Source organism: Cyrtonyx montezumae, unplaced genomic scaffold (assembly GCF_038088225.1).
Source record: "Cyrtonyx montezumae isolate F1298 unplaced genomic scaffold, pur_monq_1.0 scaffold_51, whole genome shotgun sequence".
Taxonomy (NCBI): Eukaryota; Metazoa; Chordata; class Aves; order Galliformes; family Odontophoridae; genus Cyrtonyx; species Cyrtonyx montezumae.
Window position 1 is genome coordinate 1,179,837 of NW_027072058.1, and position 25,092 is coordinate 1,204,928.

Here is a 25,092-nt window from a genome sequence, read left to right on the forward strand (position 1 = left end):
CGGTTGCCTTTCTGTACCTAGTTCATCCTTGCTTTTGTAAAACTTGCTTTTGAAAATGAATTGTGAGGCTTGCTTGTCTTTTGTTAGTCAGGTGCAGTATAGGTCTGACAGAAAGCTTGGCTTGTTCTCACGCTCTTAAATCAAGTATAAAGTACAAGTTGATGTTTTTGCAGAGCATTAGAAGTTACTTGATTTCCCAAAGTGGTAAATAACTTTCTAAGTTCATTAGGGCTTATGTGTCGTGCAGGCATGCTCTGATCTGCCCATGGAGCTATGCAGGGTGTTCTGGATTACCAGAATGTGGCCAAGGTGTGCCATAGTTTCCCTTCTTGCCCACATGTCCGTGTTTCATCCAGATAAGTGAAGAGTTGTGCCTTGGTTGTTATTTCTTCATGAAAACTGAGCAGGCTTCTGGAGCCAAGCACAGGGCAGGGAGATGCTTCAGGCACAGCCTCCTGGTGAAGGTCACATCAGGGGGTCCTCACTTGTACCTGCACAAACGTGTGAAAGGAAAGTGTAGTTCAGATGAGCTGCTCTCAAAGAGGGGCTGCTCCGGGGATGCTTTCTGTACTGTGCTTCAGAGAACTTCTCAGGGCAGCTTTGTCAGCAGCAGAGTTTCAGTGGGTAATCGTGGCACCATATAAAGTCCAAGCTGTAAACTGAAAGATTGGTTGTTTTTCCTCTTTTACTGTTTTCTGTAGTTGGTGTTTTTTTTCAAAGCTTGGGCATTGACAAGCAGCAGTGGTCTGGTGGCTGTTGGCAGATAGTTCTGTTCACAGCTGTCTGTGGTTGTTATCTAGAAAGGATAGGCAAGCACTTGCTGTGTGGCATGGCTGAGACACCCTTGAGATCCATATCTTTCCCTTCTCAAAAACTAAGGTTAGGAGAGGGGATAACAATCATGAGAGTATTTCCTTAAAGCAGTATCTTAGGCTGAATCTCAGGCTTACAGTTATGTTCTTCATAAATCACTTTCCTTCTTTTTCACCCCTTTATGAACCAAAGTCTTCCAAATATCTCAGATGTTTCTCAGTCTTAAATTGATGTTTGTTTGATCCCGCGTTTGTTTTTCTGATTAAATGTTCTTTTCTTTTGTGCTTTTTCAATGTAAGTACAGTCTTTTAAGGAGAGTTGGAGGTTAATAAATCAGTGAATAAAAACGAAGACAAGGAGATAAGGAGGAGAACTACGAGCCTGGGTACAGGTGTACATCACAGCTCCAACACAGCTTTGTTACATACAGAGCTTTGAAAAATCAGTGTCTCTGTCCCTTACCTGGTTTAAGATTCTTTTTCGGCTGAGGGAGATCAGCTGAGATAAAGCTGTTCTGCTGCTCTGACCAGACTGTTCTAATAAAAGTCACCCAGGGAATATGTGCATGCTCTTTTTCTTCAGGAATGCATTTGCAATCCATGAAGTTCCTAATGGACATTAGGTTTAGTACAGCCCCGTTGGGAGCAGGCTGAAGTAATTTGATGTTCACCAGGTGGTACTGGACAAACCAAAGGGTTTTTTTTTTCCTGAGAAAAATGGAAGTTTTCCAGCATTTATTGATGTTGAGTTTTAATAATGCTTAAAAAGCACAAAAAAATGTATCCAGATTTAAGCAGGACTGTGCTCTGCATGGTGGGCTATGTAGATTTAAGAAGCTTTCCATTTATTGATCTGCACCGCTCAACGTCTGCTCACGTTGTTTTTCTTATACTGGTTTTCAGCTCTTGTAGAACTGTTGTGTAATTAAGGTTAAGTATTCAGAAAGAGATGATACACTGAAACCTGGCAGTTGAAATGGTCTTTGGAGGTTCTCACAGATTAACAATTATGTTTTCTGCCGTGAGCTGCAGATTGAAATCAGTCAGAGTTCACCGCTAACTAGTTTCTAGGTAAAAGTTGTTGATTACAAAAAGAGAGAAACAGATTTTTTTTTTCTTTTTTCTTTTTTTTAAAGTACAGGAAGCTGCTGTGTGGGTGTCAGTGATTGGGTTATAAGTAAAATTCAATGCTCTAGTGCTTTGATCGTGGGACCCAGTGCATTTGCCCCACCCTTACCCACTTCCTTTAAATGCAGCACCATGCATTCCACATTGCGGTTATAGCAGTGCTGTTAACCAGTGATATTAGTGGAAGAACCTTCACCACTAACCAGTGTGTAACCTTCAACCTCGTCTAAATTTTTATTGCTTGCTTATAGTGGTTTTGACCTTTTTAACCTTGAAAGAATATAAAGTCCTAAACACGCAGGAGGAAAGTGTGCTTTGCCATTTCAGTCTGTTTTCTTCTTGAAATTATTTGATAAAAAGTTTGGGTTTTTTAATCATTCTAGTTTTTTTCAGTTTGTATATTTTTCAATTTTTTTCATATATATTAAATATTAGTGACTAATGGAGGTGGTTGACGTTGTATTGATAATATAGTACTTTGTTGATTATGTACTTTAAAGAATTACATTTATCTTGGAAGACCAATGTATAAATAGCAGAAAAACATCATCATTGGGAACTCAAAGGACTAAGTATTGCATTCATTCCATGTAAAAAAGGGATGTGTGGGTTTGCTTTCCTAATATTTGAAATTCAGATATTAAAATAAATTATGCTGGGAAGCTGTTATTCCAGACTGCACACAGTCATTCATCAAAGAACCTGGGCTTTGTTTTTTGATCCATTTATTCGTTGTAGCTCTGAGGTATTATGGAAAATGAATTTATAGGTTGGCATTTCAGAGGTTATAGTGGTTAACACCTCTGCCTTTGAGTTAAGGGCTTCGATTCCATTCTCACATGGGTTTTATGACAAGTAGTGCTTTCAAAATGTCAAAATATGGCAGAAAATGTTGAGAGGACGGAAAAGAGGCCAAACCAGCCTTGCTTAAATTAGTGAGTATGGTTCTCATCCTTCAGAGATGCCCCACTTGTGCAGAGTCCCAAGTAAAAAGAAGTTTGACCTTTCAGGTCTAGTTAAGGCCCTTTAAGAACTACTGAGTACTCTGAAAACTGATAGCTGTGATGCATGCAGCAATCCATCATCTACAGAAACAAGTCCCTAGTTTGGAGTGAGGATGCTTCATCCTTTACTCACAAGTGTAGTTGCCATAGAAGGTTGTTAGCCCAGAAGGAGCCAGGAATGGAAGCAAATGTACTGCTCATAGGCCTTGGAAGGTAAATTTAATGTTTATCTGCCCACAGAGTAATGGTGACCAGGAAGATATACTCAAGAAAATAGCCTGAAGGCAACTTGAGTTCAGAGCTTTAGTGAGTGGGCTCTGTAGTGAGCAGATACCCAGATGGGAGATGTGCATGTCTTCAGAGTTGCCTGGACTACAGTTATGGGAACTTCCATATGGGTTTATACCATGGGACTTCTTTTGCAGCCCTGAACCATGCTGGGTGCCCTGCAGTGCTGTGTGCATCTCAGAGCTGTGAGCACGGGGTGGAGAGGCAGTGCTGCAGCAGTGTTTGTGCAGCCCTGTGCCTCGCTGCCTTCCTTTGTATTTGATGCTTCCTCCTCCTTTATGTCAGTGATAAATATAGTTATTTCATGTGTCACTTCTCTAAACTTCAAGCATTTTATGGTTTAACTGGTTTTACAGTTTTAGCCTTATTTATCATCTGTGCTGCAGTACGAGGGCACTGTCAGTTCACATGTACATGGACTTCTTATTAACAGTTATCACTGAGGAAAGAAAAGAGCTGAGATCTTTGCTGCTTTCTGGGTAGCACATTTCTGTGTTTGTGTGCCTGTGCTGTGTCCTCAGTGGCTCAGCTAGACAAAGTGCATCTGCTCGGTTTGTTCAGTGTCTCAGTCAAAAAGCACTTGCAAAACAAAGCCTGAATGCTCTGTGTGCATCTACTGGCTGTGTTTCTTGAAAGAAAATCTTGTCTTGTGAGCAGATGGTGCAGAGCACATCACATATTTGTGGGCACTTTCTGACCTGCATCATGTGCTACATTCCCACTACATGTATTTGCATAGAAGTTTTCTCTACGTATTAATGCATTAAGTATAAGGAGAAAGAAGCCATGGTAGGTACAGTAGATTTAATCAGGAGTTAGAAACAAAAGAAAGAAGTCTGTTAGGCACTGAGTTTAACTAAAAGGAAAGAAATCCCTTGCATTTTGATTTTGTTTAGTTGTATGGACATACTGAAGACATACGGACCACCTTTTGGTCTGAAGGGGAGCACAGGGCTCTGTAATTCATTGCACGATCACAGGAGTGTTCTGTTTGTGGCACTGCACATCTGTTTCCGTAGAGCTGCTTCTGTCCCCAAGGTTACTCACGAGCAGCACGGTGCCCATACACCTTTATTTTTTCCTCATCTGCAGCTGACTGTGAAAAATTCAGCCTCAAAGTTTGTGAGTCAGAGGGGAGCTTTTGTTTTCGTGCCTTCTAGAAGACCTGACAGTTGCACTAGAATGAAAGCATCCCTTGTTGTTTAGGACAAATGACTCATGGGTGGAGCACCTGCCCCGGCCACAAACTAAAAATTCCATTCACGCTTTGATTCTGTTTGTGTGGATCTCTCACAGTACTGAAGATATTTCAGTACTGATTGCTGAAGCAGTGTATTCAGGATCTGCTTCAGAACAGATTGCTAATCCGAACATGTAGTGATTTTTCTTCAAACCTCTCTCTCCAGCAGGTTGTGGTTGTAAGGACATTTCTGCTAAGCTAAGAGGTGCAGGGTTGCTGCCTAGCAAGGGGGGAGAGTGTTGCAAATACTAAGCAAAAACACTTCGGGGGGGTTTTGCATAGGGAAAAATCTTACTTCTGTTACTAAAAATATGTATTGTGAATTTGTGTGAACAGAAATTTGAGTTTGAAATACAGTGGAGAAGTAGCCCTTGTTGAGGACAAAGACTCTGAGTATTGTGTAGCAAATTGGTTTTAATTCCATTTTCAGAATAATTTGAAAGCCAGTAATGATGTTTTTCTGTAACTTCTCAAAGCTCACAGTTCATGAAAGGTTTATTCTGCATCGGTGGAAGAGCTGGCTAGCTTAGCAGCGTGCTGAGAAGTGTGCTGAGTAAGATGGGAATGTAGGTAGGTTTGGTGGAGTGCCAAGGAGAGATGTGGGGGTGGCACCTCATGGTCTCCGAACTGCTGCAGAGTAACACCTCCTGCAGCCCTGACAGATGGGTGAGGAGCCTGGCATCGCTCGTGTGATGTACTGGCACGTGTGGGCTTTGCTCAGTGTCACTACGAATCCCACAGAGTGGGACTCCAACTTGTCAGAGCGGGTTTGTCACGTTGGGAAGCACACAGCAGCTGTGCCCCATGGCTGGCAGCGTGCACGGGGCAGACTGTGACATGTGGGAAAGCTGCTGCTCCTTGCAGTGCAGTAAGGTACTCCTCCAGGCAGAACGGTACCATCCTCAAAACATGGGATATAGTGAGAACTGAATTCAGTTGCTTCACTGTCAGTATCTTGTAATTCAATAAGCGAAGTTCTCTAATTGCATTCTGCTGGCGAGAAATTGTTTGGCTTGAGCTATAGCTCTCAGCCCTAAATTTTGCTCTAGGGTATGAAATTAGATAAACCCTTTGCATGGGTGGAGTTCACTACAAGTTAACAGCATTTGCTGTGGTAAACCATTTTGTTCATCATCTCTTTTTGCTGAAGTGAGTCCTCGGTGTGGTTTGGGTGCACCACTTGGGTAACTGCTGAAACTGCTGTGGTTTCAGAATAGGACCTGTTTTGCTTTTTTCTGAGCTTTTTTTCCCCTGAAACTATTAGCAGAAAAAATCAAATAAGAAAGGGTTACAACTGTTTGCCTGTGCCTCAAAAATGTTAAACGGTATTTAATAAAATGCAGTGTATTAATTGCTGTTAGTTTCCACCTGCAGCGTGCTCTGCAGTATCACAGTTTTACCAAAGTCCTGTTCAGTTGGTGGTGATGTTTTAATGCGATGTTGGTACTTTTGCTTTACATATAGAAATACACACATGGAAATACAGAAACCTTGTTAAAGTGTGTCCTCACTGCACTGGGGGATTCGCATCTGGGTCAGCCCACAACCACGTGCTGTAGGAAGGAGACCTCCTGTGTCATTATTACTAACCTACAATGAGTTAGTAAATTAGAACATCTAGGTGAGCCAGGCTTCTGCTAGGCCTCACAGCCGTGTTTGCTGAGCTCTGCAGGATCAAACAAGCTACAAACAACAGAGGGAGGGAAAGGAGGGCTCACTGGGGGCTTGTAAGTGCTAAGATTGGTTTATTCAGCGTGGGCACTGCCCTTACATCTCTCTGCAAGAAACGGTCTTGTTTTGTAGAGGTTGCCCTGTTCAAGTTCTGCCTTAGAATCACAAAATTAAAACCCTCTTTTATTTTTCAACATTCAGAAGCTGAAGGAGCTGACACTGAGGACGTGGAATGAATTTTTTCTGTATTATTAACAGGCACACACGTATTTGCAGTGACATTTCCTCTGCAGCAAAGTTTGGTGATCTGTTCTGAAGATGAAGCACGAGAAACCCCGATGTTCTGTGCTTGTTCCGAAACCACTAGGGGCTTTGTGCAAAAACATCAAACAGGCCACCTAGAAAAAAATAGGTTTGCTGAGCAAATAACGTTGCAAAACCTATGTTGGTATTCACAGTCACCAATTCCACAGAGGGGTTTCAGCAGCAGCTTTAACCCATGGGAGCAGCGGCCTCAAATGCGCCGGTTTCTGCTTCGTCCATCAGATCTGGTGTGGGGCAGCGTATGGTGAAGGACAGTGGGAAGATGCAGCCCCCCCAGCCCTGGTTCTGTTCAGTGTGTGCAGCTGGTGCTGTTTCTGTGCACCTACCATTGGCTGAGAGTACTTTCTGAAGAGACACCAGGCTGTGTCTCGGACGCGGCAGGTCCTCACTGCGGAATCTGCACTTTCAGCTCAGTTTCTCTGCTTCCCTCCCGTGTGTATCCTGATGGGAATAAACTGTAGGATTCCCACTGAATTACAGGCCAGAGGATTGGAAGCTTCAGGCATGATTTTTTAGTGTGAATAGGGTATGTAATTCGGATGATGCTAAATAAGGTGTGTGATTCAGGTTGTTTTGAGAGGAGTAGCCATCATTCCTTTTCAGGCTGTTTCCAGGTTTTGCCTTGTCGTTCCTCGAGTACGTTATCATCAGCACTGACAGCTTTCTGACCTCTATTGGTTGTGTCACTAAAAATAGAGATCTTTTCAAAGGGAATTTAACCATTGAGGTTCTAATTAGAGCAACTAAAATACACAGCTGTTGTGTTTGAGCACACACACACGTTCCTGTTACGGGGGTGGGATGTATGAACAAGAAGTCACCTACAAAAACTGGGTTGCACAGCAGCACCCTGAACAGTGATGTCTTTATCTCACTCTTTTCCGTTGTACGCAGTTGTAGAAGTATGAACAGTTCCAAGAAAAAAAAAACCAAGACAAAACATCACATACATTGTGTATGGTCACAGATAAGTACCTGTGTAGTTCTACTTAACACTGAAGTCATGAATTGTGTTGTGTTCTTTTATATAATCCCAAACAAACGGAGATGTCTCTATTCCTGGAAAATGAACTGAAGCTGTGCTTGTTACATTTCTCTGATGGGATGTCTTGGTGTTGGGTTTTATCATTTAAAATCTTAATGGTATTAATATTGCAGCCTTTGTAAGAAAGGTAAATCCATTTAAATAAAACTGCTGTTTGAGATGATTTGCACTGAGAAATGAGTACTGTTGTATTTGATTAAGATTTAAACCACCCCAGGAGGAGTGAACGATGCTAAAGTGCATCACAGCAGTTTCCTATTTAAGGGATTTGCGTTGTCCATGGTAAGTAACTTCTCTTTTTCTCCTTTTTTTTTTTCCTGACCTTTCCAGGTAAAAGTACTCCTGTAAGCCACCTTGGGTCTTCAGATTTTCCCAAGCCCCATGATCCCTTCCAGCCATTTGGGGCTGACAGCAGTGACCCGTTTCAGAGTAAAAAGGGGTTTGGGGACCCATTTAGTGGAAAAGATCCATTTGCTCCCTCCTCTTCAAGTAAAACTGCTAAAGACTCTTCCTTGGGGTTTGCAGACTTCAGCTCTGTAAGTTAAGTTCATTGTCTCTGAGCAAACCACTTTCTGCTCTGCTTGCAGCAATCTATTGGGTTTTTGTTTTAACTGCAGACCTACTGTTCACTGGCTTCTGTCTCTTAGTACCTTCATGCTGTCCTCGTTGTTTTTGTATTAATACTTCTGTAATAAAAAGGCGTTATTTCAATAAAAAAGAAGTTTTGAGTTTCATACTAAATTCTGAAGGATTTACTTGCATTTAAATTAGTACAGTGTGCCTTTACTCACAAATTCTTTGTAGCAGAATCTGTGTATTGTTTTTGTTGCATGGAGGCTATTTTGTAAATTGATTTTGGGAAGCCAATGATGTACAGATTCAGAAATAATTGTTGAAGACGTTTATATAGCAATCTCACCATATCCTGAGGAGTGAATCCTTAGAGGGAAAGATTTCGTAAAGTATTTGTATTTGTTGTGGAAAAACTCTGACAATCCTGTCACAATGTGTGCTGTATACAATGGAATGTGATCGTAAGGATATATATATATATATACAAGACAGAGACTGCAAATTCAGCTGTTGAATTTTGTTCCCGTGACTGATATTGTAGAAAAGCCCTTGTTAGACAAAGAAAAAAGGGTTGTTATGTAGAACCAACACAGGAGCTCCATGTTGCACTCCAAAAGGCAGTGTCTGAAGGTTTGGAAGTGGAGCCAAGAACCCGGTCATTAAAAAAAGCCTGGGTTTCTGGGAGCCTGCTTTTGGTCTCTGTGCTGGCAGTTATGTTGCTGAATTGGAAATCACTGTAAATATAGCAGTAGTGTGGTTCTTACTGCTTCCACAAGTAGGTAGAAATCTGTTCCATCCACAGCATCAGCTTTCTTCCTTCTTTCATGTGTTTTTGCTCTGTCATGTTGCCATGCAGTGAAATTGCCAATTTAATCTGTTCCTGATGGGCACAGTTTGGTTTTCAGCAAGTGGAGATCTTTAAGCTGAACCTTTCAGGTTGCTGAATTTTTTACTGTTTTCCCCTGATTATTAGATAATAGTGAATGTGTATCACTTTCCTATTTGATATTGTTAGTCGAGGTCATCTGTGCATACGTTTAGCTGGCCTCAGTGCTTTAATTTATCTATGATACTGAAGATGTCCAAGTTGAAGATATTCTGTATGTTTACCACAGTTAGTATTAGCCTGTTGAATTTCATGCACAGTTAAGTTCTGTGATTGTATACAAAATGGTGACATTCTTAATAAAAATAAGACGCAAAACTTGCTTTATCTGAAATTTCTTGACCACCACCTAGCTCCATCCTTGAAAGAGAGACAAGGAATGAGACGGAATGACTTTCCCAGCCATTGTCTTACTTACAGACTGCATTTCTTTAGTGTAAGCCACGCTTTTAACTTATGGAGTGTACTGAGTGATGAACTGCAGTGGGTGATCCCCATCCCAATGGGCACTTAATGCTCTGTGCCATCGACCTTCCAGGAGATGGGATTAACTAAACGATGAGGAAAAGTAGAAGTGAGATCAGGAGGAGGAGTAGCCCCTCACTGTTAGGTGGCACTTCATCCAGTCAGAAAATTAAGTAATTCTGAGAGTGGCTGTACTGCTGTGAGAAAACAAGAAGTTATCTGAACTGGACAGTTTCCCTGTTGCTTTCAGAGTTTATTTTCTGTTTGCCTAGCACATGATTATGATGCTCCACTTGATGCTAGGTACCTTGCAGTGAGGAGGAGCCTTGCTCTTGTCTTCAACTGCTCTTTGGGAACCAGCCATCCTCCTTACAAAGGATTTTAACACACAGTTTGAGTCTGTGGAATCTGAGAGCAGTGTTGTGTTGGTTTGAATGACAGAATAACCCAACTTTTCATTGGGATTTATTACTTTGCAAAGAAATAATTTGTTGGCCAAGCCACGTGCCCGAGTTTGAGGATGTTCTCATTGCATTCTTGACTTTTCACTGGCACTAAGTAGGACTCCTTGGAACAAACCACAATCTTTTGGTAGGTCGTGTTTCAGGTGGTTCTAGGTTCCAGCTTCAATTTACAGATCAACAAGAAAAACCAATTCACGAGCCTGACAAAAGCATTTAGATTTCCAAATAACAAAAGCATTTAGAAGCAAACTAATTTTTTTCTCTTAACACGCTCTGGTAACGTAGCAAACATACAGCTGTAGCTTTTCTTTGTATTGGTTTTGCCACAGTGCTGTTTTCCTCATTCATGCCTTGGGTCTGACTGTACTTTTGTGAAACATAATAATAATATTGGGGAGCTTTCATGAAAGGATGGATGTGTTATGTCTTTTTGGACTTCTTGAAACCTGGACTTAATGCCAGGAAAAAAAAAAGTCACCTACAGTGATATGTCACTGGGTTACATTACCTCTTTGTAGGCCACGTGCACAAGAATCAGAGGCCAGGAGGAACTGTGTAAACCATCCCAGTACCTCGTGGCCCCCGAGCACTGTAATTCACACTGACTCAGTGATAAGGCATACCCAGGCTTTACTCAGCCCTTCTTACCCACAGAAAGATAAGTTGTGCATTGTAAATAAGTGAGAAACTGTGCTGTCATAACCATGGAAGACGGATCCAAAGATGCAAGCTGTGCAGTACAGCTGCTTTCTGCATTAAAAAAAGACACCCCCAGAGAGTTGGAGCAAAGTTTATCATATTTCTGAAGACGAGGGAAAGGGTAACTGTTACTCTCAGTTATTCCAGCTGTAGGGTACTCCTTTTGAGTCCATGGGACATGTGGGGAAGTCCTTCTCACATTGGAGTCTCCCTTCACTGTATGTTGAAAGAAGTCTACTTAAGATCTTAGTGAGCTCCGAAATCTTTCCCTGAACATCCTTAAATGAGTGATGGTGGAAGGATATCTTCTCTTGAAAAGTGAAATATGGTGGGACTACCATAGGAAGTCAGTAGCACTGAGTGCAGAGGTCCTCGTGTACTTTCCGATGGCACAGTTTTCAAATAGTCCTCCTTTTTTTTTTATTTTTTGCATCGAATCATCTTGATTTTGCAAATAAAGTGAGGGACTGAGCATCCAAAAGCAGCCAGATACTGCATAATTCAGCTAGAGCAGATGAGAATTGGACTTACATACAAATAGATGCATTTATTTCAAAATGCAAATCGTAGACACAGTGCAGAATGGAGGAGGTGAAAGTGGTGCCCTCGTGGCGTGTGCGTGCAGCAGTGGGTGCAGAGATGTGGGTCTGCTCCTTCAAGCTGCTCTGTACATCAGTGCAGTGTTCCCTGTCTGTGTGGAAGGGGCAGCCCTGCAGTGATGTGATGCTGTGTTCACTGTTATGGTGCTGTGGACCATTGGGTGATTTTTGCAGTATATTTTCAGCTGAAATGAAACCACGTTTCGGTGGAGTTCTCTCCCTGCCCATTCCTGAAAGAAATAAGTTTTCCTGGTCCTTCAGAAAAAGGCATTGAAAAGCAAGCTTTAAAGTGGAATGTAATGCAAAAATTCACATGCATCTCTGCCAACACTTCTGCAGCTTCGCCCTCTTCAGCAAACGTTCAAATTCAACAGAAATAAATGATATTGTAGATTATTTTGGGTTTAAATTATAAAGTTATCTCAAGTATCCCTATGATACTTAATGCAAAAAGTGGAAGCAAAACAAACTTCTGCATATTTCAGCAGTGAGCACCACGCGTCATTTTGGAGCAGTTTTGTTGTGGTGTACTTCAAAGTGTCTGGGGAAGCTCAAACATTGGATGTTCAGATGCCTTCTGTTTCCTCAGTGCTTTCTGCTGAAGTGAATTGGGTTCTGTTACATTATTTCTTACTGGAAGAACTGCATGCGTTTTAGGAACAGTTACAGAAGCTCTTTTTGTAACTCCTGATTAGGTGATGAAACTTCCCCCGAATCCAGAGTCATGATTAAAGCCCCTCACCCCAGCAGGAAATGCTACCATTAAGCAATGGAGTTGCACAAGAATAAATAACTCTTGGTTTTACCCTTTAACAATCTAATATTCTTAGGAATGGCTGTAGGTTGCTACGCACCCAAAGTGCCCCTGGTGTGCTGGGAGGTTTGGGGGCAGGACGCACAGCCCAGGTCCGTTCTGTAGGGGGAGGAGGAGGATGTTGAGGAGATGAAGGGATGCAGTGAGGAAAGCAGCGAGGGGATTTTTGTCTTGGTCTGGAAGTTGGCTGTCCCTGTGACAGCTTGCTGTGCTTGATTCACGTATTTAATGAGTCTGAGTCGTTGTATTTTTTACATAATTTCCTTTGTCTTTTCCGATAAATGTATTAACTCGTTTTCCATTTTCATTTTTTAGTTTGGAAATGAAGAGCAGCAGCTGGCTTGGGCAAAACGTGAGAGTGAAAAAGCAGAGCAAGAAAGACTGGCTCGGCTGCGGAGACAAGAGCAAGAAGACCTTGAGTTGGCTATTGCGCTCAGTAAGGCCGACATGCCGAGCTCGTAGGGCTGCTCAGCTCCTCCCTGGCTGAGGGAGACCTTGAAATGCAGCTTTTCAGAGATCCCAAACTCCTGTACTCTTGTAAAAATAATTCTCATCACCTTCAACTCTATCCGGGACTGCCTGGTTCAATCCAGCTGGGCTCTGCGTGGCTTTTCAAGTGAATAATATGCAGGAAATACTGTATTATATGTTCTAGGTTAAATTACTGCTTGTAAGGAACTTAACAGCATCTTAAGATACTGAAAACAGAGTTTCTTTGTCTTGAAGACAGCGTTGCATATAGTAAACTGCACCTTGTGGATCTGGCTTGTTACCTGACTTCGCTGGTTTTGGAGGCTGCAGTACAAATTTCAAAGAAAACATTATAAAAAGATATTTATAGAATTAGCTTTCACTCACTACATTTATTTAATTATTCATGGTAGGCTGATGGGTGTTACCTACGTCAAAGTCCTCAGCACAGAATTCGTTATTAGGTGGTCCCTTTTTATCCTGGAAATGCAGCTTTGAGGAGAGAATCTGGCAGTTTATGTGTGATGAATACCACCATAGATGGTATCAAGTACTCCAAATTTGAGGACTCTCTGATTTAGGAGGTTTTCTTATTGAAACACTTGTTTGCATTGGATTTTAATTGTAGGTGATGTTGTGAAAGATGGAGTTTAAGTTGTAGTAAGTTGGAGAGGTGATGGGTTGGCAGTGAAGTGACCAGGTGAAATCTTGCTTTATCTCATATTCAGATGTGATGACAGGATTGTGGTAAAAGCTTGAGTGCTTCTTTCATATAGAATCAAACATCTGAACGCTTGGCAAGCTTGAGCTGTGTTCTCCCCTACAAGTCACTGTAGGTTGGCTCCATTTGCCAGAGCATAGATTGTATTATTTCTGTTATCCCATTGACGTGTGATTCTCTACCTCCGTTCCTTTAATTCCACCTATCTTATTTATGGGGTTGCAGATGGAGTATTGCTCAGCTGTGATGAGGCCAATACACTTTCGTGCACAACTCGTAGAAGTAGTGGTGGTCAGGATTGCTTTAAAACATGGCTGTGGTGCTCAGTGCTTCCACCTGGTAAGGATAACACTGTGTTTTAGATGTCCGACTTAAATAAGTCCTTATGAGAAACCATTTGCTTACTGGAATTGCCTTTTCTGATAGCCACAGGAATTCAGCTTCAGCTGTCTTTACTTTGGACTTCCATGTCTGGCAGTGTGGGAGCAGGTGCTCAGTGTCCTCCTTTCCTTCTGATGCAGCCGTTGCCGTCACCTTTTTGCTTCCTGGGCAGAGTGCTGTTCCTGTGCCCTCATGAATGCAGTTACATTTTTCTGCCCTCGCTTCCTTATAACACAGTGACAGTGCCTGTTTACTGAACAAAAGCACTCTTCCCCATCCTAACTGCCTTATTCTGGATGCTTTCTTTCCTGGAGGTAATCAAGTTGGATGATTTTAATCTTAGTAGCTCTGCTGGTTATCTCAGGCCTTTGTGTGAAGGGGTGGATGTGTGTGTGTGTGTGCATCCACACCAGTTCACATCCATTCCTTCACATCTGCAGCTGCACATCCAACTGAAAGCCCATCTCAGAGCTGGGAGCTGCAGTGCTCTGTGTGTGCCCTGTGCTGCCAGTACTGCAGACTGCTCCCCTTTCATCTGTGGTGTCCAGACAACCATATGAGGACTTGAGCACCTTCTCTGAGTCAGCCTTTGTGAGCACAGTGGGATTTCTAATCTTACAGAATCTGATTTGAGATCCCTTCTCATTTTTCTCTGTAGTACATCAGATTAAATGATCAAACGTATTAAAACATCAACGCATTCTCTGCTGGTTTACAGGACTTAAAGTCTCTGAAAGCATTCTTGGTCTGTCTGTAGCTAACATGAGATCAAACTCGCTGGGAAAGAGTAATTTTCATAATTGAGTGGCTGCAGTGTAGGAATCTCAGTGAAGTTAAGCAAATCGTATTCATGAGTAAGAGTCTCCTTTTCATTTTCTTTTGGGCATGAGTCTTTGTAGTGTCTCTTCTGCTATAATAAAACCCTGCTTGTATGTAGTGCCATTTCAGAAAGGAAAACCACTTTTGGATGCTCCTCGGATGATGTCACCCCAGTGGGACAGGGTAGATTGATTCACTGTGTGTACCACAGCAGGGCTTCGTGCTGCTGTGTCAGGGCTCACACAATTTATAGTGCTTCTCAGGCAAGGATCGGTGTTTTCAAGCTGCTGAGCAGGAAGGCAGAAATGTGACTTAATCTAGCATTCCTCATAGTGCTAGAACTAATTGCTCATTTTCCTGTTTCCTTATGGACTCTTTGCTTCAACAGCAACAGAAGATGAAGTAAATTAGCAAGGACGGAGCGTGTCTCCTCTGCAGTGTGTAAGATCTGGTTACCTTTGCTTTACTGAAATGCTTTTTACACAAGATCTGAGACACTGAAGTAGAGGAAAACGTAGCTGTGATCTCTCCCTGCTGTGTATTTAATACAGTTTTCCACATAGAAAAGATGATGTCCCACGTTCTCCCCTTACACCTGTAACTTAGTGTTTTGTATAACTGCGCTTGATTTTCTAAGACAAAAACTTCTGTGGCAAGACATTGATCATCTTCTTCCTCCAGAACGGTGAAATTTAAAGCACAAATAGAGCTTTTGCTATTTGGGCAGATGCATTGTGTACAATGCAAGATAGATGAAGTCTGAGTATACACAGTGCATATACGGTGTACATTCTGGGATCCATATTATTTGTGTGTGTATATATAATGTATAATATAATAACTGTGTGTATATATACATGCCCACATACTATGCCTAGTATACAGTTACTCGTGCTGTACAGAAAATGTGTATATACAGCAGATATGTAGAATATGCAGATACATTCTATACATTAACATTTGTGTGTATGTGTTATCTATAGAGAGATGGACACAGAAATAAGGTGTGATGATGGCCCTTGGAATTTCAAAGTTCTGGTGAAAGAAAAAGAAAAAAAAAAAAAAAAGGAGGACTGACTGCTCTGAGTAAATTTGTTTTGAGATTACTTTCATTGGCACAAAAAGCTGTGTTCACTCCTTGTGCCAAAAGCGAGAGAGACCTGGCAGAAAGTCGGCATCGTCTGCGCTGGGTGTGCTTTCATCCTTCTGAGTGTTTCAGCTCTGCTTCTCAGTTGCTTTGCAGTGTAGGCTTCATTTCTGATTTTCTTGTGTGTGAGGGCCACGTGTTGTCTACTTTAGCTCAGGCTGAGGCCACGATTTTTCTCTCTGTTTGCTTGTATTTCCTTCTTGTTTTCCCCTTCCCCCCCTTCCCCCCATTTAAAACAAACAGTTATTTTTCAGGAGCTGTTCCTCCCCCCACAGACGGTTCATACATAAGTGCTGAGGTGAGCAGAGCCTCCGCCTCGCCTCGTTGCAGCTGCACACGTTGCACATAATGTCACCTGGACTTCAGTTCTCTTTTTCCTCCATTTCCACCTGAGCTGCTCCTCCAGGAGGAATGCCAACGCGTCGGCTTTGAGGAGGGGATGGAGGTGATCCTGCTTTCTTCTTGGACAAATTCTTGGACTGTGGTACACTGAGCAGAAGCGAGAGGTTAGTGGGCATTGGTAGAGGCACACGCGTGTCTGACACAGAGCACCGTGAGCTGCACACAGCACTGAGGCACAGCAGCTGCTGCAGGAGGGACAGCTCTTCACTCCGAAGCCACTGCGTGTGGGACAGCACGGAGCTGCTGTGTGTCCCTCTGCAGAGCAGCACTCGGGTTTGCTGTGAGCGGTTTCCTAAGGTGTCTTGTTGTAAAACGCCTCGGTCATTCTGCAGGAGCAGTGATGCTCGTAGTTGTACCTCTGTCATACTGCTGTATGGAGTAGTTCTGCATTGGCCAGTTTTCCCTCGTGAGTTTTCCCTCTGCCCCACGAGGAGCGTGGCTTCTCACTGCTGTCTCACGTCGTGCTCTGGGGGTGTAGGAAGTCCTGAGCTGTGTCTGACTGTGTCACCTTTTCGTTTCAGTTCCTCTTTGAAATCCGTTGTCAGAAGTTCTGTAGGAATTATTTCGTCATCTTTTGCTGAGAGATAATGCACTTTTCTTGGATTCTTCTTATAATCCTTTTGGGGTTACTATTTCTTCTTTAGTGTTTCTCCATTGAGAAGAGTATTTATTCTGTAGAACCACGGCCCAAGGAATTTTGGTCCGAGTAGAATCGTTGCTTTCCCGGTGTGTGGGGCTTTGATTTCTGCCGCCTTCTGCGTTTGATTCCTCCCTCTCAGGAATTCCACTTCTGTTTAATTCAGGTGTTGAGTATGAGCTGTGTTGAAGTGATTTGTCTGTGCTAATAACCATCTAGATGTGACCTCCTGCGCCCGGGGAGCAGTGAAGCTGTTGTGTGTCAACCATCGCATCTCACTGTAGACTTCGAAGCAAACATCTTTTCTTAGGAAGGAATTGTGCTTGCAGTGTGGTGGGGTTACAGAAGATTTATTTTTAGAGTAAGTGCGTTAACTGTTACTCACTGACACACTTGTTTTATCCGTCGATACACTGCTCTTTTTACTTGAAAGTTTTATAAATAAAGGAAATAAAGGCTAATTTGTTACAGAATGGGATTTTTGTTCTTGCAACTTCTGCCTCCCCCCTTAAGTTCCCAAGGAGAGCTCCTGGGGCGCGGGGTTCCTTCTGGCAGAGCACTCTGCTCTTTCTGGTGCCCCTTTCTCTGCGGTGTTCTTTAGTCTGACCTGAAAAGGGTGGAAACAAAGTGGAAGCTGCGACGTTGACCTGAATTTGACTGATATCTCCAAAAATGTACATTGCTGTCGTTATATTTATCTTCTGACGGTCGTAACACATTGAAAGAAAGGTATTTTAATTTTAACCCACTCGTGCTTATTGTTAATATAATAAGAGAAATGTTATGGTTTAATATAATAAACGAGAAGTTACTTTTTGGAGCTCTGAGCCTTTGGCAATCTTTCTTTCTCGTCCACGATAGCACAGATGTCGGCTGATGGATCTCATGTGTCACATGGAACGTGCTCTGTGCTGCTCTTCCTCTTTCCCTCCCCGCTGTGTCCCGGATGCGTTCGGTCGGAGATGAGCAGTGTTTTCTGCAAAGTGAGTGTGTCTTCATTCTGTAAAGCAGTGCCTATGACTCTTTTTTGTGTCTGCATAAAATATTACAAGATCAAATAATCGTGGCCGAAAGAAGGACCTCAAAAGATGAAATCAAACGTTTTCGCCCCAACACACTCAGGACGGATCCGTCTCCTCTGCACTGCAGCGCAGGGCGCTATCGCACGGAGAAAAACCTCACTGAAAAATGGGGAATTGGGCATTTGGGATCCAACAGCGCAGAGCTTTACGGGGCCTCTGGGAGTCCCTACACCAAACCCATTCCCTTTAGGGCTTTATGCTGGCGGTGCTTGGCTCGTGGATCCCCCCCTCTCCTGTGGGTCTGTGGTGAGGACGTGGCTGGTGGCCGTGAGCTGGCACAGCCCTGGGCAGGTGGGACCCACACAGACACAGCTGAGCACGGCTGCTTCGGCCCTCACCGGGATCAGGAGGTTCACACATGGCCCCTGGACATCTCCAACGTGAGCAGCACGGATAGCTCTCCCTGCACATTACATAGGGTTTGGGTTGAATTTACCTCTTTGTGTTTCCCCCAACACTGCTCATTGCCATGGCGACGGCTACATGGACTTCGTTGCGTTTGTTTTATTTAAATATAGCAAAAGAAATTGCTAACGCTTGGGATTCTGGCTTAGAAAATTAAATTTAAGCAAAGCTTAACAGCCGCTCTCTGTTATAGGTGCACAAAATAGCTTTGGAAACCACAGAGTTTCTACCACAGAAAACCACAGAACCACACAATCCTATAATTTGAAGAATGGACAAACTTTTTTTGGCACTTCTTGTGGACGGGGGACTGTGGGTGAGCAGTGTTTGTAGGCAGCCTCCAAACGGCCGCGAGCAGAGATGGCCGAGATCCCCCACTCCTGTGTGGGGCATCCACTGCCCCACTTACAGCTCCCATCAGAGATGATAGAGATCCCAAAGGGATACAGATCCCAAAGATCCCAGAGGGATACAGATCCCAAAGCCATCACTGAGCTTTGCTGGGAGCCCACAGGAAAGCAGACGGGTTCAGTCCCTGCTCCTGTTTTGGGGTTTCACCCCCCGGTTTTGGGAGCGGGCCGGGCTGAGCTCAGCACTGCTCAGCACAGCCTCAGTGCTGCGGTGCTCTGCGCAGAGCAGAGTGGGCTCAGCACAGTGTGGGTGCTGTGCAGAGGTGTGGAGCTCAGGGCCCCACACTGCGCTGTGGGGTGGACGGAGCTCGGAGGGTGCGGGCTGTGCTTCTGCTCAGAAGCATTTGCTACGACTTTCACTTGGAACACTGCAGGATTTGTTCGTTTCTGTGCTCCACTTGCTCTATCTAATCTACCGATCTATCTTGCAAGTAGATTGAGCCCATCTCTGTGGTATCTTATAAGAGTATGTGTGAAAATGCTGTTTACAACGGACTCTTTGTTTCCTCCTACCGGGTTTGACGGTGCCTTTTTTGCTCCCATCATCCCATCCTGGGGTGCTGCCGCTGGGGAGGGCTCCTCCCACCCCTCCACGGTCCCCGTGTGCTCCAGAGCTGCTCGGGGCGATGGGTCCTCACCTTCATCAAACTTCCTCCAACAATTAGGGTGATGCAGTCACGAAGGCACGCTGCGGAGCGTTGGTGCTCTGCTGCTGCCCAGTGGGTGCACGGTGGGCCGGTGGAGCCACGCGCTGGATGTACTAATTTAAAGCAATTAAAAGAAGAGTTGGCAGTTACTCATAATAGAATATGAGAGGGATGAGATCAGCATCTCTTTTTTCTGCTATGAGATTATCTTGAGATTCACAAAGCTGCAGCTTCCTGTGATGACCACACTGAAGTTCTCAGACGTTCCCTCCCTCCAGCAATTTAAAGAGTTGGTCATGAACCCTTACTGGGGATCTGTGCCCCCCATCCCTCCTCATCTTCAGTGTCTGTGTTGGTGTACCTCAGTATGTCTTCCATTTATCTCTCTCTATGTGGGGGTGGCTTTGCCCCGTGTTCAGATGCATTGCACTGCATCTGACAGCACTGAGGGCATGACCTGCTCGTTCATACGTGGCGTCCCCACCTCTGGTTGTGATGTGAGATAACGGGGCCTTATCTGGAGCCCCTGAGAGCGAGGGGAGCAGGGGCAGTGCGGGCTGCCAACCTCAGGGCCCACGGACACCGGGAGCACAGAGACAGCGAGGGCTGCAGAGCTCACTGCAGGGGAGTGGGACCAGCAGAGCTTTAAGGGTCCTTCCAACTCAAAGTGCTCCGTGGTTCTGTTGCACTGAGTGCTGCAGAGGAGCAGCACGCGTTGGCTCGAGGGCTGGAAATGCTTTGTGCTCACAGCTGGGCTCCCTTCAAGTCGTAGCTGTCCCTCCCCCGTGTCCAAGTGGCCAAAGGCACGCGGCCCGACGTCCTGCTCCTGCAGAGGTTGGGGATGACACCCGGTGAGGAGCTCTGGTGCTCCCAGGCTGTGCCCCAGTGCTGGAGGGCGGTGCTGGGATGAGATGAGGGCGGCTGGGTGCTGCTGCTCCCAGTGCTTCTCACTGCATCACCACCTGCGCGGTGCAGGGTGGCACTGACACCTGCCAGGACCCCGACGTTCCCTGCAGAGCTCAGCGAGGGCAGAGAGCGATGGGGAGCAGAGGGGTGAGGGTTCCCTTTGGAAATCACATCCTGAAGGTCCTAAGCACCAAAAGCTGTGCTGAAATCTGAACATCTTCAGCAATGGGGGAAAGAGAAGGAAATACCTCGAACTGTCGCAACGACGCATCTGCTAATTTTAGATTCTCTCGGTCGTCCTCGCTTTCTGGAATTAGATTGTGCAACTTTTATTTTTCTCTAGCAAATAAATGAGTTTTGTTTTTAATGAAGAAATGTTAAATCTCCCTTATATTTCACTTTGAAAGAGCTATAAAAGTGAAATGTGGAACTCATTCTTCCATGTCGATGATTAGAAGCCCGAAGTACATCTGTTCCACATGAACAACTGCGGGCTCTGCTGTCACAGAAGCACCGCTATTTTTGTACTTTACATGTATTCCTGGTGATCCCATTCCTGTGTTCTGCACTGCGAAGGCAGAGGAAGGACTCAGTCTGGGCTGGAATCAAGCTGCAAGGGCTGCAGTGACGAGGGGAAGCGCTCTGATAGGGAACTGAGCCACTGTATTTAATAACAGTGAGTTTGGTGTGGCAGTATCAGGGCTCACAGCTGAGCTGCTGCTGGAAAACCAGAGCATCCTCATTAGAGCTGCAGAGTAATTGCATAAATAGAGCACTTGGAGTTATGATCTCATTTACAGCTGTGGAGGAGCACTGGGGCTCCATCTGAGTGCTGCAGGCGGGGCTGTGGCACCGTCCATTTGGGTTCAAAGTGGTTTTCAGAGCCCGGATCGCTATTTCACTTCTCCTCCCAAACAGTGAATACCTTTCTTAGCCGCTGAGAGCGAGGTACGGCTCAAAATTATGAGGTGAATTTTGGCTTTTGGGAATGAGTTATGAAGGTATTTGAACCTGTGCTGTGAATTTATGTGTAAATTCCACCACTGTTCAATTGGAATTCTGCACTGAGCTTTGGAGAGCGGCGGTAATTTATGTACGAGGATGCCTTAAAATAAGCCTCCGTAATTACAAAAATGCAGTGTTTAAATTTATAGTAAAAACCCACACAGTGCTGGCGAGGCCGTAACTGCATCTGGAAAACATTAAGGATGCTATTAAAGCAGTCCAGCACAAACTAGAAATGGGGCTGAAGTTACAGCGCTGCTCACTTAACCATTTTTAGGGACCGTGCTTTGGATCCGAGAGGAGCAGCATCTGAGGCAGCCTGTCCCGCACGGCCCTGCAGCTCTGCTGTCCTCCCACAGCGGGGGCTCCAGGTGCTGCCTGGTGGTTATGGGGAGCGGGACGGGAGGCCCCGAAGGACTGCGACCCAGAGCAGCAATTAAAAACGTGATTTATTAAAAAGATGAAATGTTTTCAAACATTGAAAAACTGCGTCTTTATAAAAACAGAAATAGGCAAAATACCCATTTGTCTTCTATTTACATATACAATATTTCTCACCGTATAAAATTATTTACAATATATAAAAAACCATTACAGTAAAATAGGTTATTTTCTTACAAGACATCAAGCCCTGTACTTCTAGTGTAGATCATGGCAAACAATATTATTGCACCTGTGAAACGAACAGTCTAACAATAGGAGTGTTCTCTCAGCCATGCCTCCAGCCAAGATCTAAAATAACATCGAGCTACAGTAACGTTCCCTTCATCTCTCCTAGGGTCAACTTCAGGCAGTTTCCATACGAACATTGTCTCGTTAAGCTTAGGGCAGTTAGAACCGGAACAGAAAAAAAAAAAAGATATTTACAGCTTCTTCTATACAATCTGTACGGAGTCTCACGGAGTTCCCCCTTCCCAGAAGCTGCATAAATACCCCCCCGTCCTCCCCCGACGGCGCGGGCAGCTCCGCGCGGTCCCGCTCCGTGCAGGGGATGCCCGGCTGCTCTGCTCGCGTCCCATCGTGTCGGCGCCTCCCCACGTAGTACCAGCTACAGGTTGTGAGCAGTCCCGAGGGCCCCGGGCTACATGTGCCGCTTCATGTGCAGGGCCAGGTGGTCCGACCTGGAGAACGCTCTGTCGCAGAGGTGGCACTGGAAGGGCCGGTGCCCGGTGTGCTTGCGGTAGTGGCGGGTGAGCTCGTCGGAGCGGGCGAACTTCCAGCCGCAGCCCTCCCAGTTGCAGTGGTACGGCTTCTCACCTGTCGGGGAAGCACAGGGTGAGTCGGTGCCGCACTCCCAGCGCACGCTATGAGCCCCTCTCCACCGACGGCCAGCGCAGAGCCGCAGCACTGCCGCGCCGATTCCCTCACCGTCCCTGAACCTCCCGAGAGAGGGCACTGAAAGTCGCCCTCGGAGCCGCCCCGACCCCCACGCCGACCCCCACGCCGACCTCCACGCCGACCCCCACGCCGACCCCCACGCCGACCCCCACGCCGGCCCTCCCGTCCAGCTGGGATGCGGACAGCGCAGGGCTAAAGCTCGCGCGGCTGCAGAGGGCACCTGGCCGAGCTTACCTGTGTGTGTCCGCAGGTGGGCCTTCAGGTGGGAGCTCTTGGTGTAGGTCTTCCCGCAGCCCGCGTACGTGCACGTGTGCGTGGCCGTCCTCTTGCGGGGCCAGGAGCGCCGGCCCCTTTTCGGCTTGGAGTCCAGCAGCTCCAGCGGGGAGGAAGGAGGGGTGAGCATGCCCCGGGGAGCGGAGGGCTGGAGGGGCAGGCCGTCCTCGAAAAGGCCGAACTGGGAGCTGTTCTGGTACTGCAGGTGGGTCTGCGCGTGGTGGAAGCCGGAGGCCGGGTGGTAGCTCTGCTGGAAGGACACGGACGAGGGGCACATCATCTGCGCGTGGCAGTCGTTCACCATGAGGTCGTCGGGGCTCAGCGGGGGGGTCTCAGCACCGGGGATCTGCGGAGAGCTGGCCACCCGCGGCTGCTCGTAGGCCATCATGCACGTCGCGCTGCCCTCCTGCTTGATCTTCGGGCAAGCCTGGGGCACCAGACCCAGGACCGGCCCATAATTGTCCATGTCGGGCTCGGGCTTGATGCTGTCCGCGAACTGGGGAGCCCCGAAGCTGGGCGTCACGAAGAAGCGCCCGTGCACGCTGCCGGCCGGGCAGTAGTTGGAGTCCATCTCGGGGCGGATCATCTCGGGCGCGATGCCGGCGCCGTAGGGCGGGGGGCTGCCCTGCTCCAGGGCACTGTAGCATCCCGGGGACGGGTTTGTCGGGTAGAAGCCGCCGCTCTCCCCTTGCGCGGGGGTATAGTCCCCGCCGGCAGCCCCTTGGCCGTAGCCGTCGCTGCCCATGGAAAGGATAAAATCCAGCACGTTGTTGAGGTCTTCATCCTCTTTGCGCGGGGAGAGGTCGCCCCAGGTGCCGCCGGGGGCTTTGGCCTCCTGCTCGCACTTCCACCTCTGGGGGAAGAAAGAAAAGGGAGAAGGTTAGCGGTGCCGCCGGGAGCGGGGGCAGCGGGGCGGGCAGAGCCGCGGGGGCTCGGCCGGGCCGGGCCGGGGCCGCACTCACTTCGTGGAGCGCTTTCTCGCGGCAGGGGCTGGCGAAGGTGGCGAACGAGGGCAGGATGGGATCGCTCAGCTCCATGGTGCGGCCGGGCGGGACGCGCCGCGCAGAGCCGCCCTCCCACCTTATAACGCGGGCGCGGGCGCCCTCAGGCCAATTGCAGGGAGCGGAGGAAACGCGTCCCGGACGGGGCGGGCGGGAGGCAGCGGCTCGGGCGCAGCCTAAATTTAGCCCCGGTATAAAAGGACGCGGCGGCGGCGGCGGCCCCAGCCCGAGCGGGGCGGAGCGGAGCGGAGCGGGGTCCAACGGCGGCCCCCGACCATCCCCCCCCCTCCCCCCGCCACCAAGAGTGGGGAGCGGAGCCGGGACCCCCCTCTCCCCAATACCTCCTCCCCCCAACCTCGGACCGGGTCGCCCCGGGCTGCTGGGACGGGGGGGGACTCGGGCTCCCCGGGGGTGCCGGCGGTGGGAAGGTGCCCACCCTGGGGAGCGCTGATGGGTCCGTGTCTGTGCACACTGCGAAGGGGGCGATGGGAGGGACCCCCGTCCCCGTGGGGTCAGACCCCCGTGGCGTGGGGTCCCACGTCCCGCAGTGAGGGACATAAACACAGAGTTTTTGAGGTGAAGGTGTGTTTCGCAGGCGCTGCTCTGCCCTCCGCCCCACGTGCCCACGGCGGGGCCGATGCTCGTGCCGCTCCTGGGCCGTTTCCCTGCGAGGGGAGAGCTGTGAGCGCTGCAAAGATCGCCCAAACCAACGCTTCCCGATGAGAGGAATAACGCGAGGAGCTCCCGGGATCTCCTTTGGCCAAATTATGGTCCTGGGCTGAATATCTCCGAGGGGAACGCTGTTCTCCCTTGCCACGGCCTCTGGCTCGAGTGCCCGCTCTTAAGGAACAGTTCTCCAATAATTTTTGATAGTGTGCCCCAGAGTGCTGCTTTTGAGAATCACAGCTGCTTGGCAGCCACCCAGGAGCGAGAGAGCAAAAGTGGCAGTTCTGAAATGAGGGAAAACGATCGTTTATTGCGGACGGAGCGATGCTTTGAAAGACGGCTTCAGAGAAAGAGCCGCGCTCCCCTGCACCTCCTCCGCTGTTCCTTTGCCGTCACTTCTGAAAGGATCTCTGCATGAAGGACGAGGAGAATGCAGAGCAGCCCTCACTCCTGTGCTGAGTGCCCCGAGAGGGGAACGAGGGGGGGGTCTGGGTCCCAAGGAGCACTCTGAGCGTGTTCGCTGCCGCCCATCCCAGGTTCAGCACGGTTGCTATGGGGAATAGATGATCCCTTCAATAGCTGCACATGTTTTAAAGTAACGAATATCTCTTGTTAAACTTTCTATAGTTTTTAGGCTGAAAGTTTGCAGGATGGCCGGGAGGAGCAGCCAAACTGCTGCGACTGGAGCAGAATCAATACACTGAATGCATGGTAACGAAGTACACAAAGATGTGTGACTCATCGCTGTGTAATGTCACACTTGTGTAAT

General features: G+C 46.9%; 2 protein-coding genes across 7 annotated transcripts in view; one reads left to right on the forward strand and one right to left on the reverse strand.

Annotated features, from left to right (window-relative positions):
• The window catches only part of EPS15L1 (epidermal growth factor receptor pathway substrate 15 like 1), a 32,191-nt gene extending 18,509 nt beyond the window's left edge, over nt 1–13,682 (forward strand). For all 6 annotated transcript variants that reach the window (XM_065748840.1, XM_065748841.1, XM_065748842.1 and 3 more), the window contains 2 exons: nt 7,843–8,048; nt 12,328–13,682. In XM_065748840.1, coding sequence (XP_065604912.1) covers nt 7,843–8,048; nt 12,328–12,474 — 353 coding nt within the window. In that variant the 3' untranslated portion in view covers nt 12,475–13,682. The remainder of the gene's footprint in view (nt 1–7,842; nt 8,049–12,327) is intronic.
• Nucleotides 13,683–22,073: 8,391 nt separating this feature from the next.
• Nucleotides 22,074–23,723, reverse strand: KLF2 (KLF transcription factor 2). The gene is made up of 3 exons (XM_065748700.1): nt 23,619–23,723; nt 22,618–23,509; nt 22,074–22,302 (listed from the first exon to the last, which is right to left on the reverse strand). Exons 1-3 carry the CDS (start codon nt 23,691–23,693, stop codon nt 22,127–22,129), a joined length of 1,143 nt encoding a protein of 380 aa, XP_065604772.1. The 5' UTR covers nt 23,694–23,723; the 3' UTR covers nt 22,074–22,126.
• Nucleotides 23,724–25,092: the final 1,369 nt, after the last annotated feature.

What these genes read in the sequence shown, in the direction of transcription:
- KLF2 (XM_065748700.1), bottom strand. Translation starts at nt 23,693, where the DNA reads ATGGAGCTGAGCGATCCCATCCTGCCCTCGTTCGCCACCTTCGCCAGC. An exon ending in GCGAGAAAGCGCTCCACGAA is followed by an intron (nt 23,510 to 23,618) that starts GTGAGTGCGGCC and finishes TTCTTCCCCCAG; the next exon opens with AGGTGGAAGTGCGAGCAGGA. An exon ending in CCACCTGCGGACACACACAG is followed by an intron (nt 22,303 to 22,617) that starts GTAAGCTCGGCC and finishes CTTCCCCGACAG; the next exon opens with GTGAGAAGCCGTACCACTGC.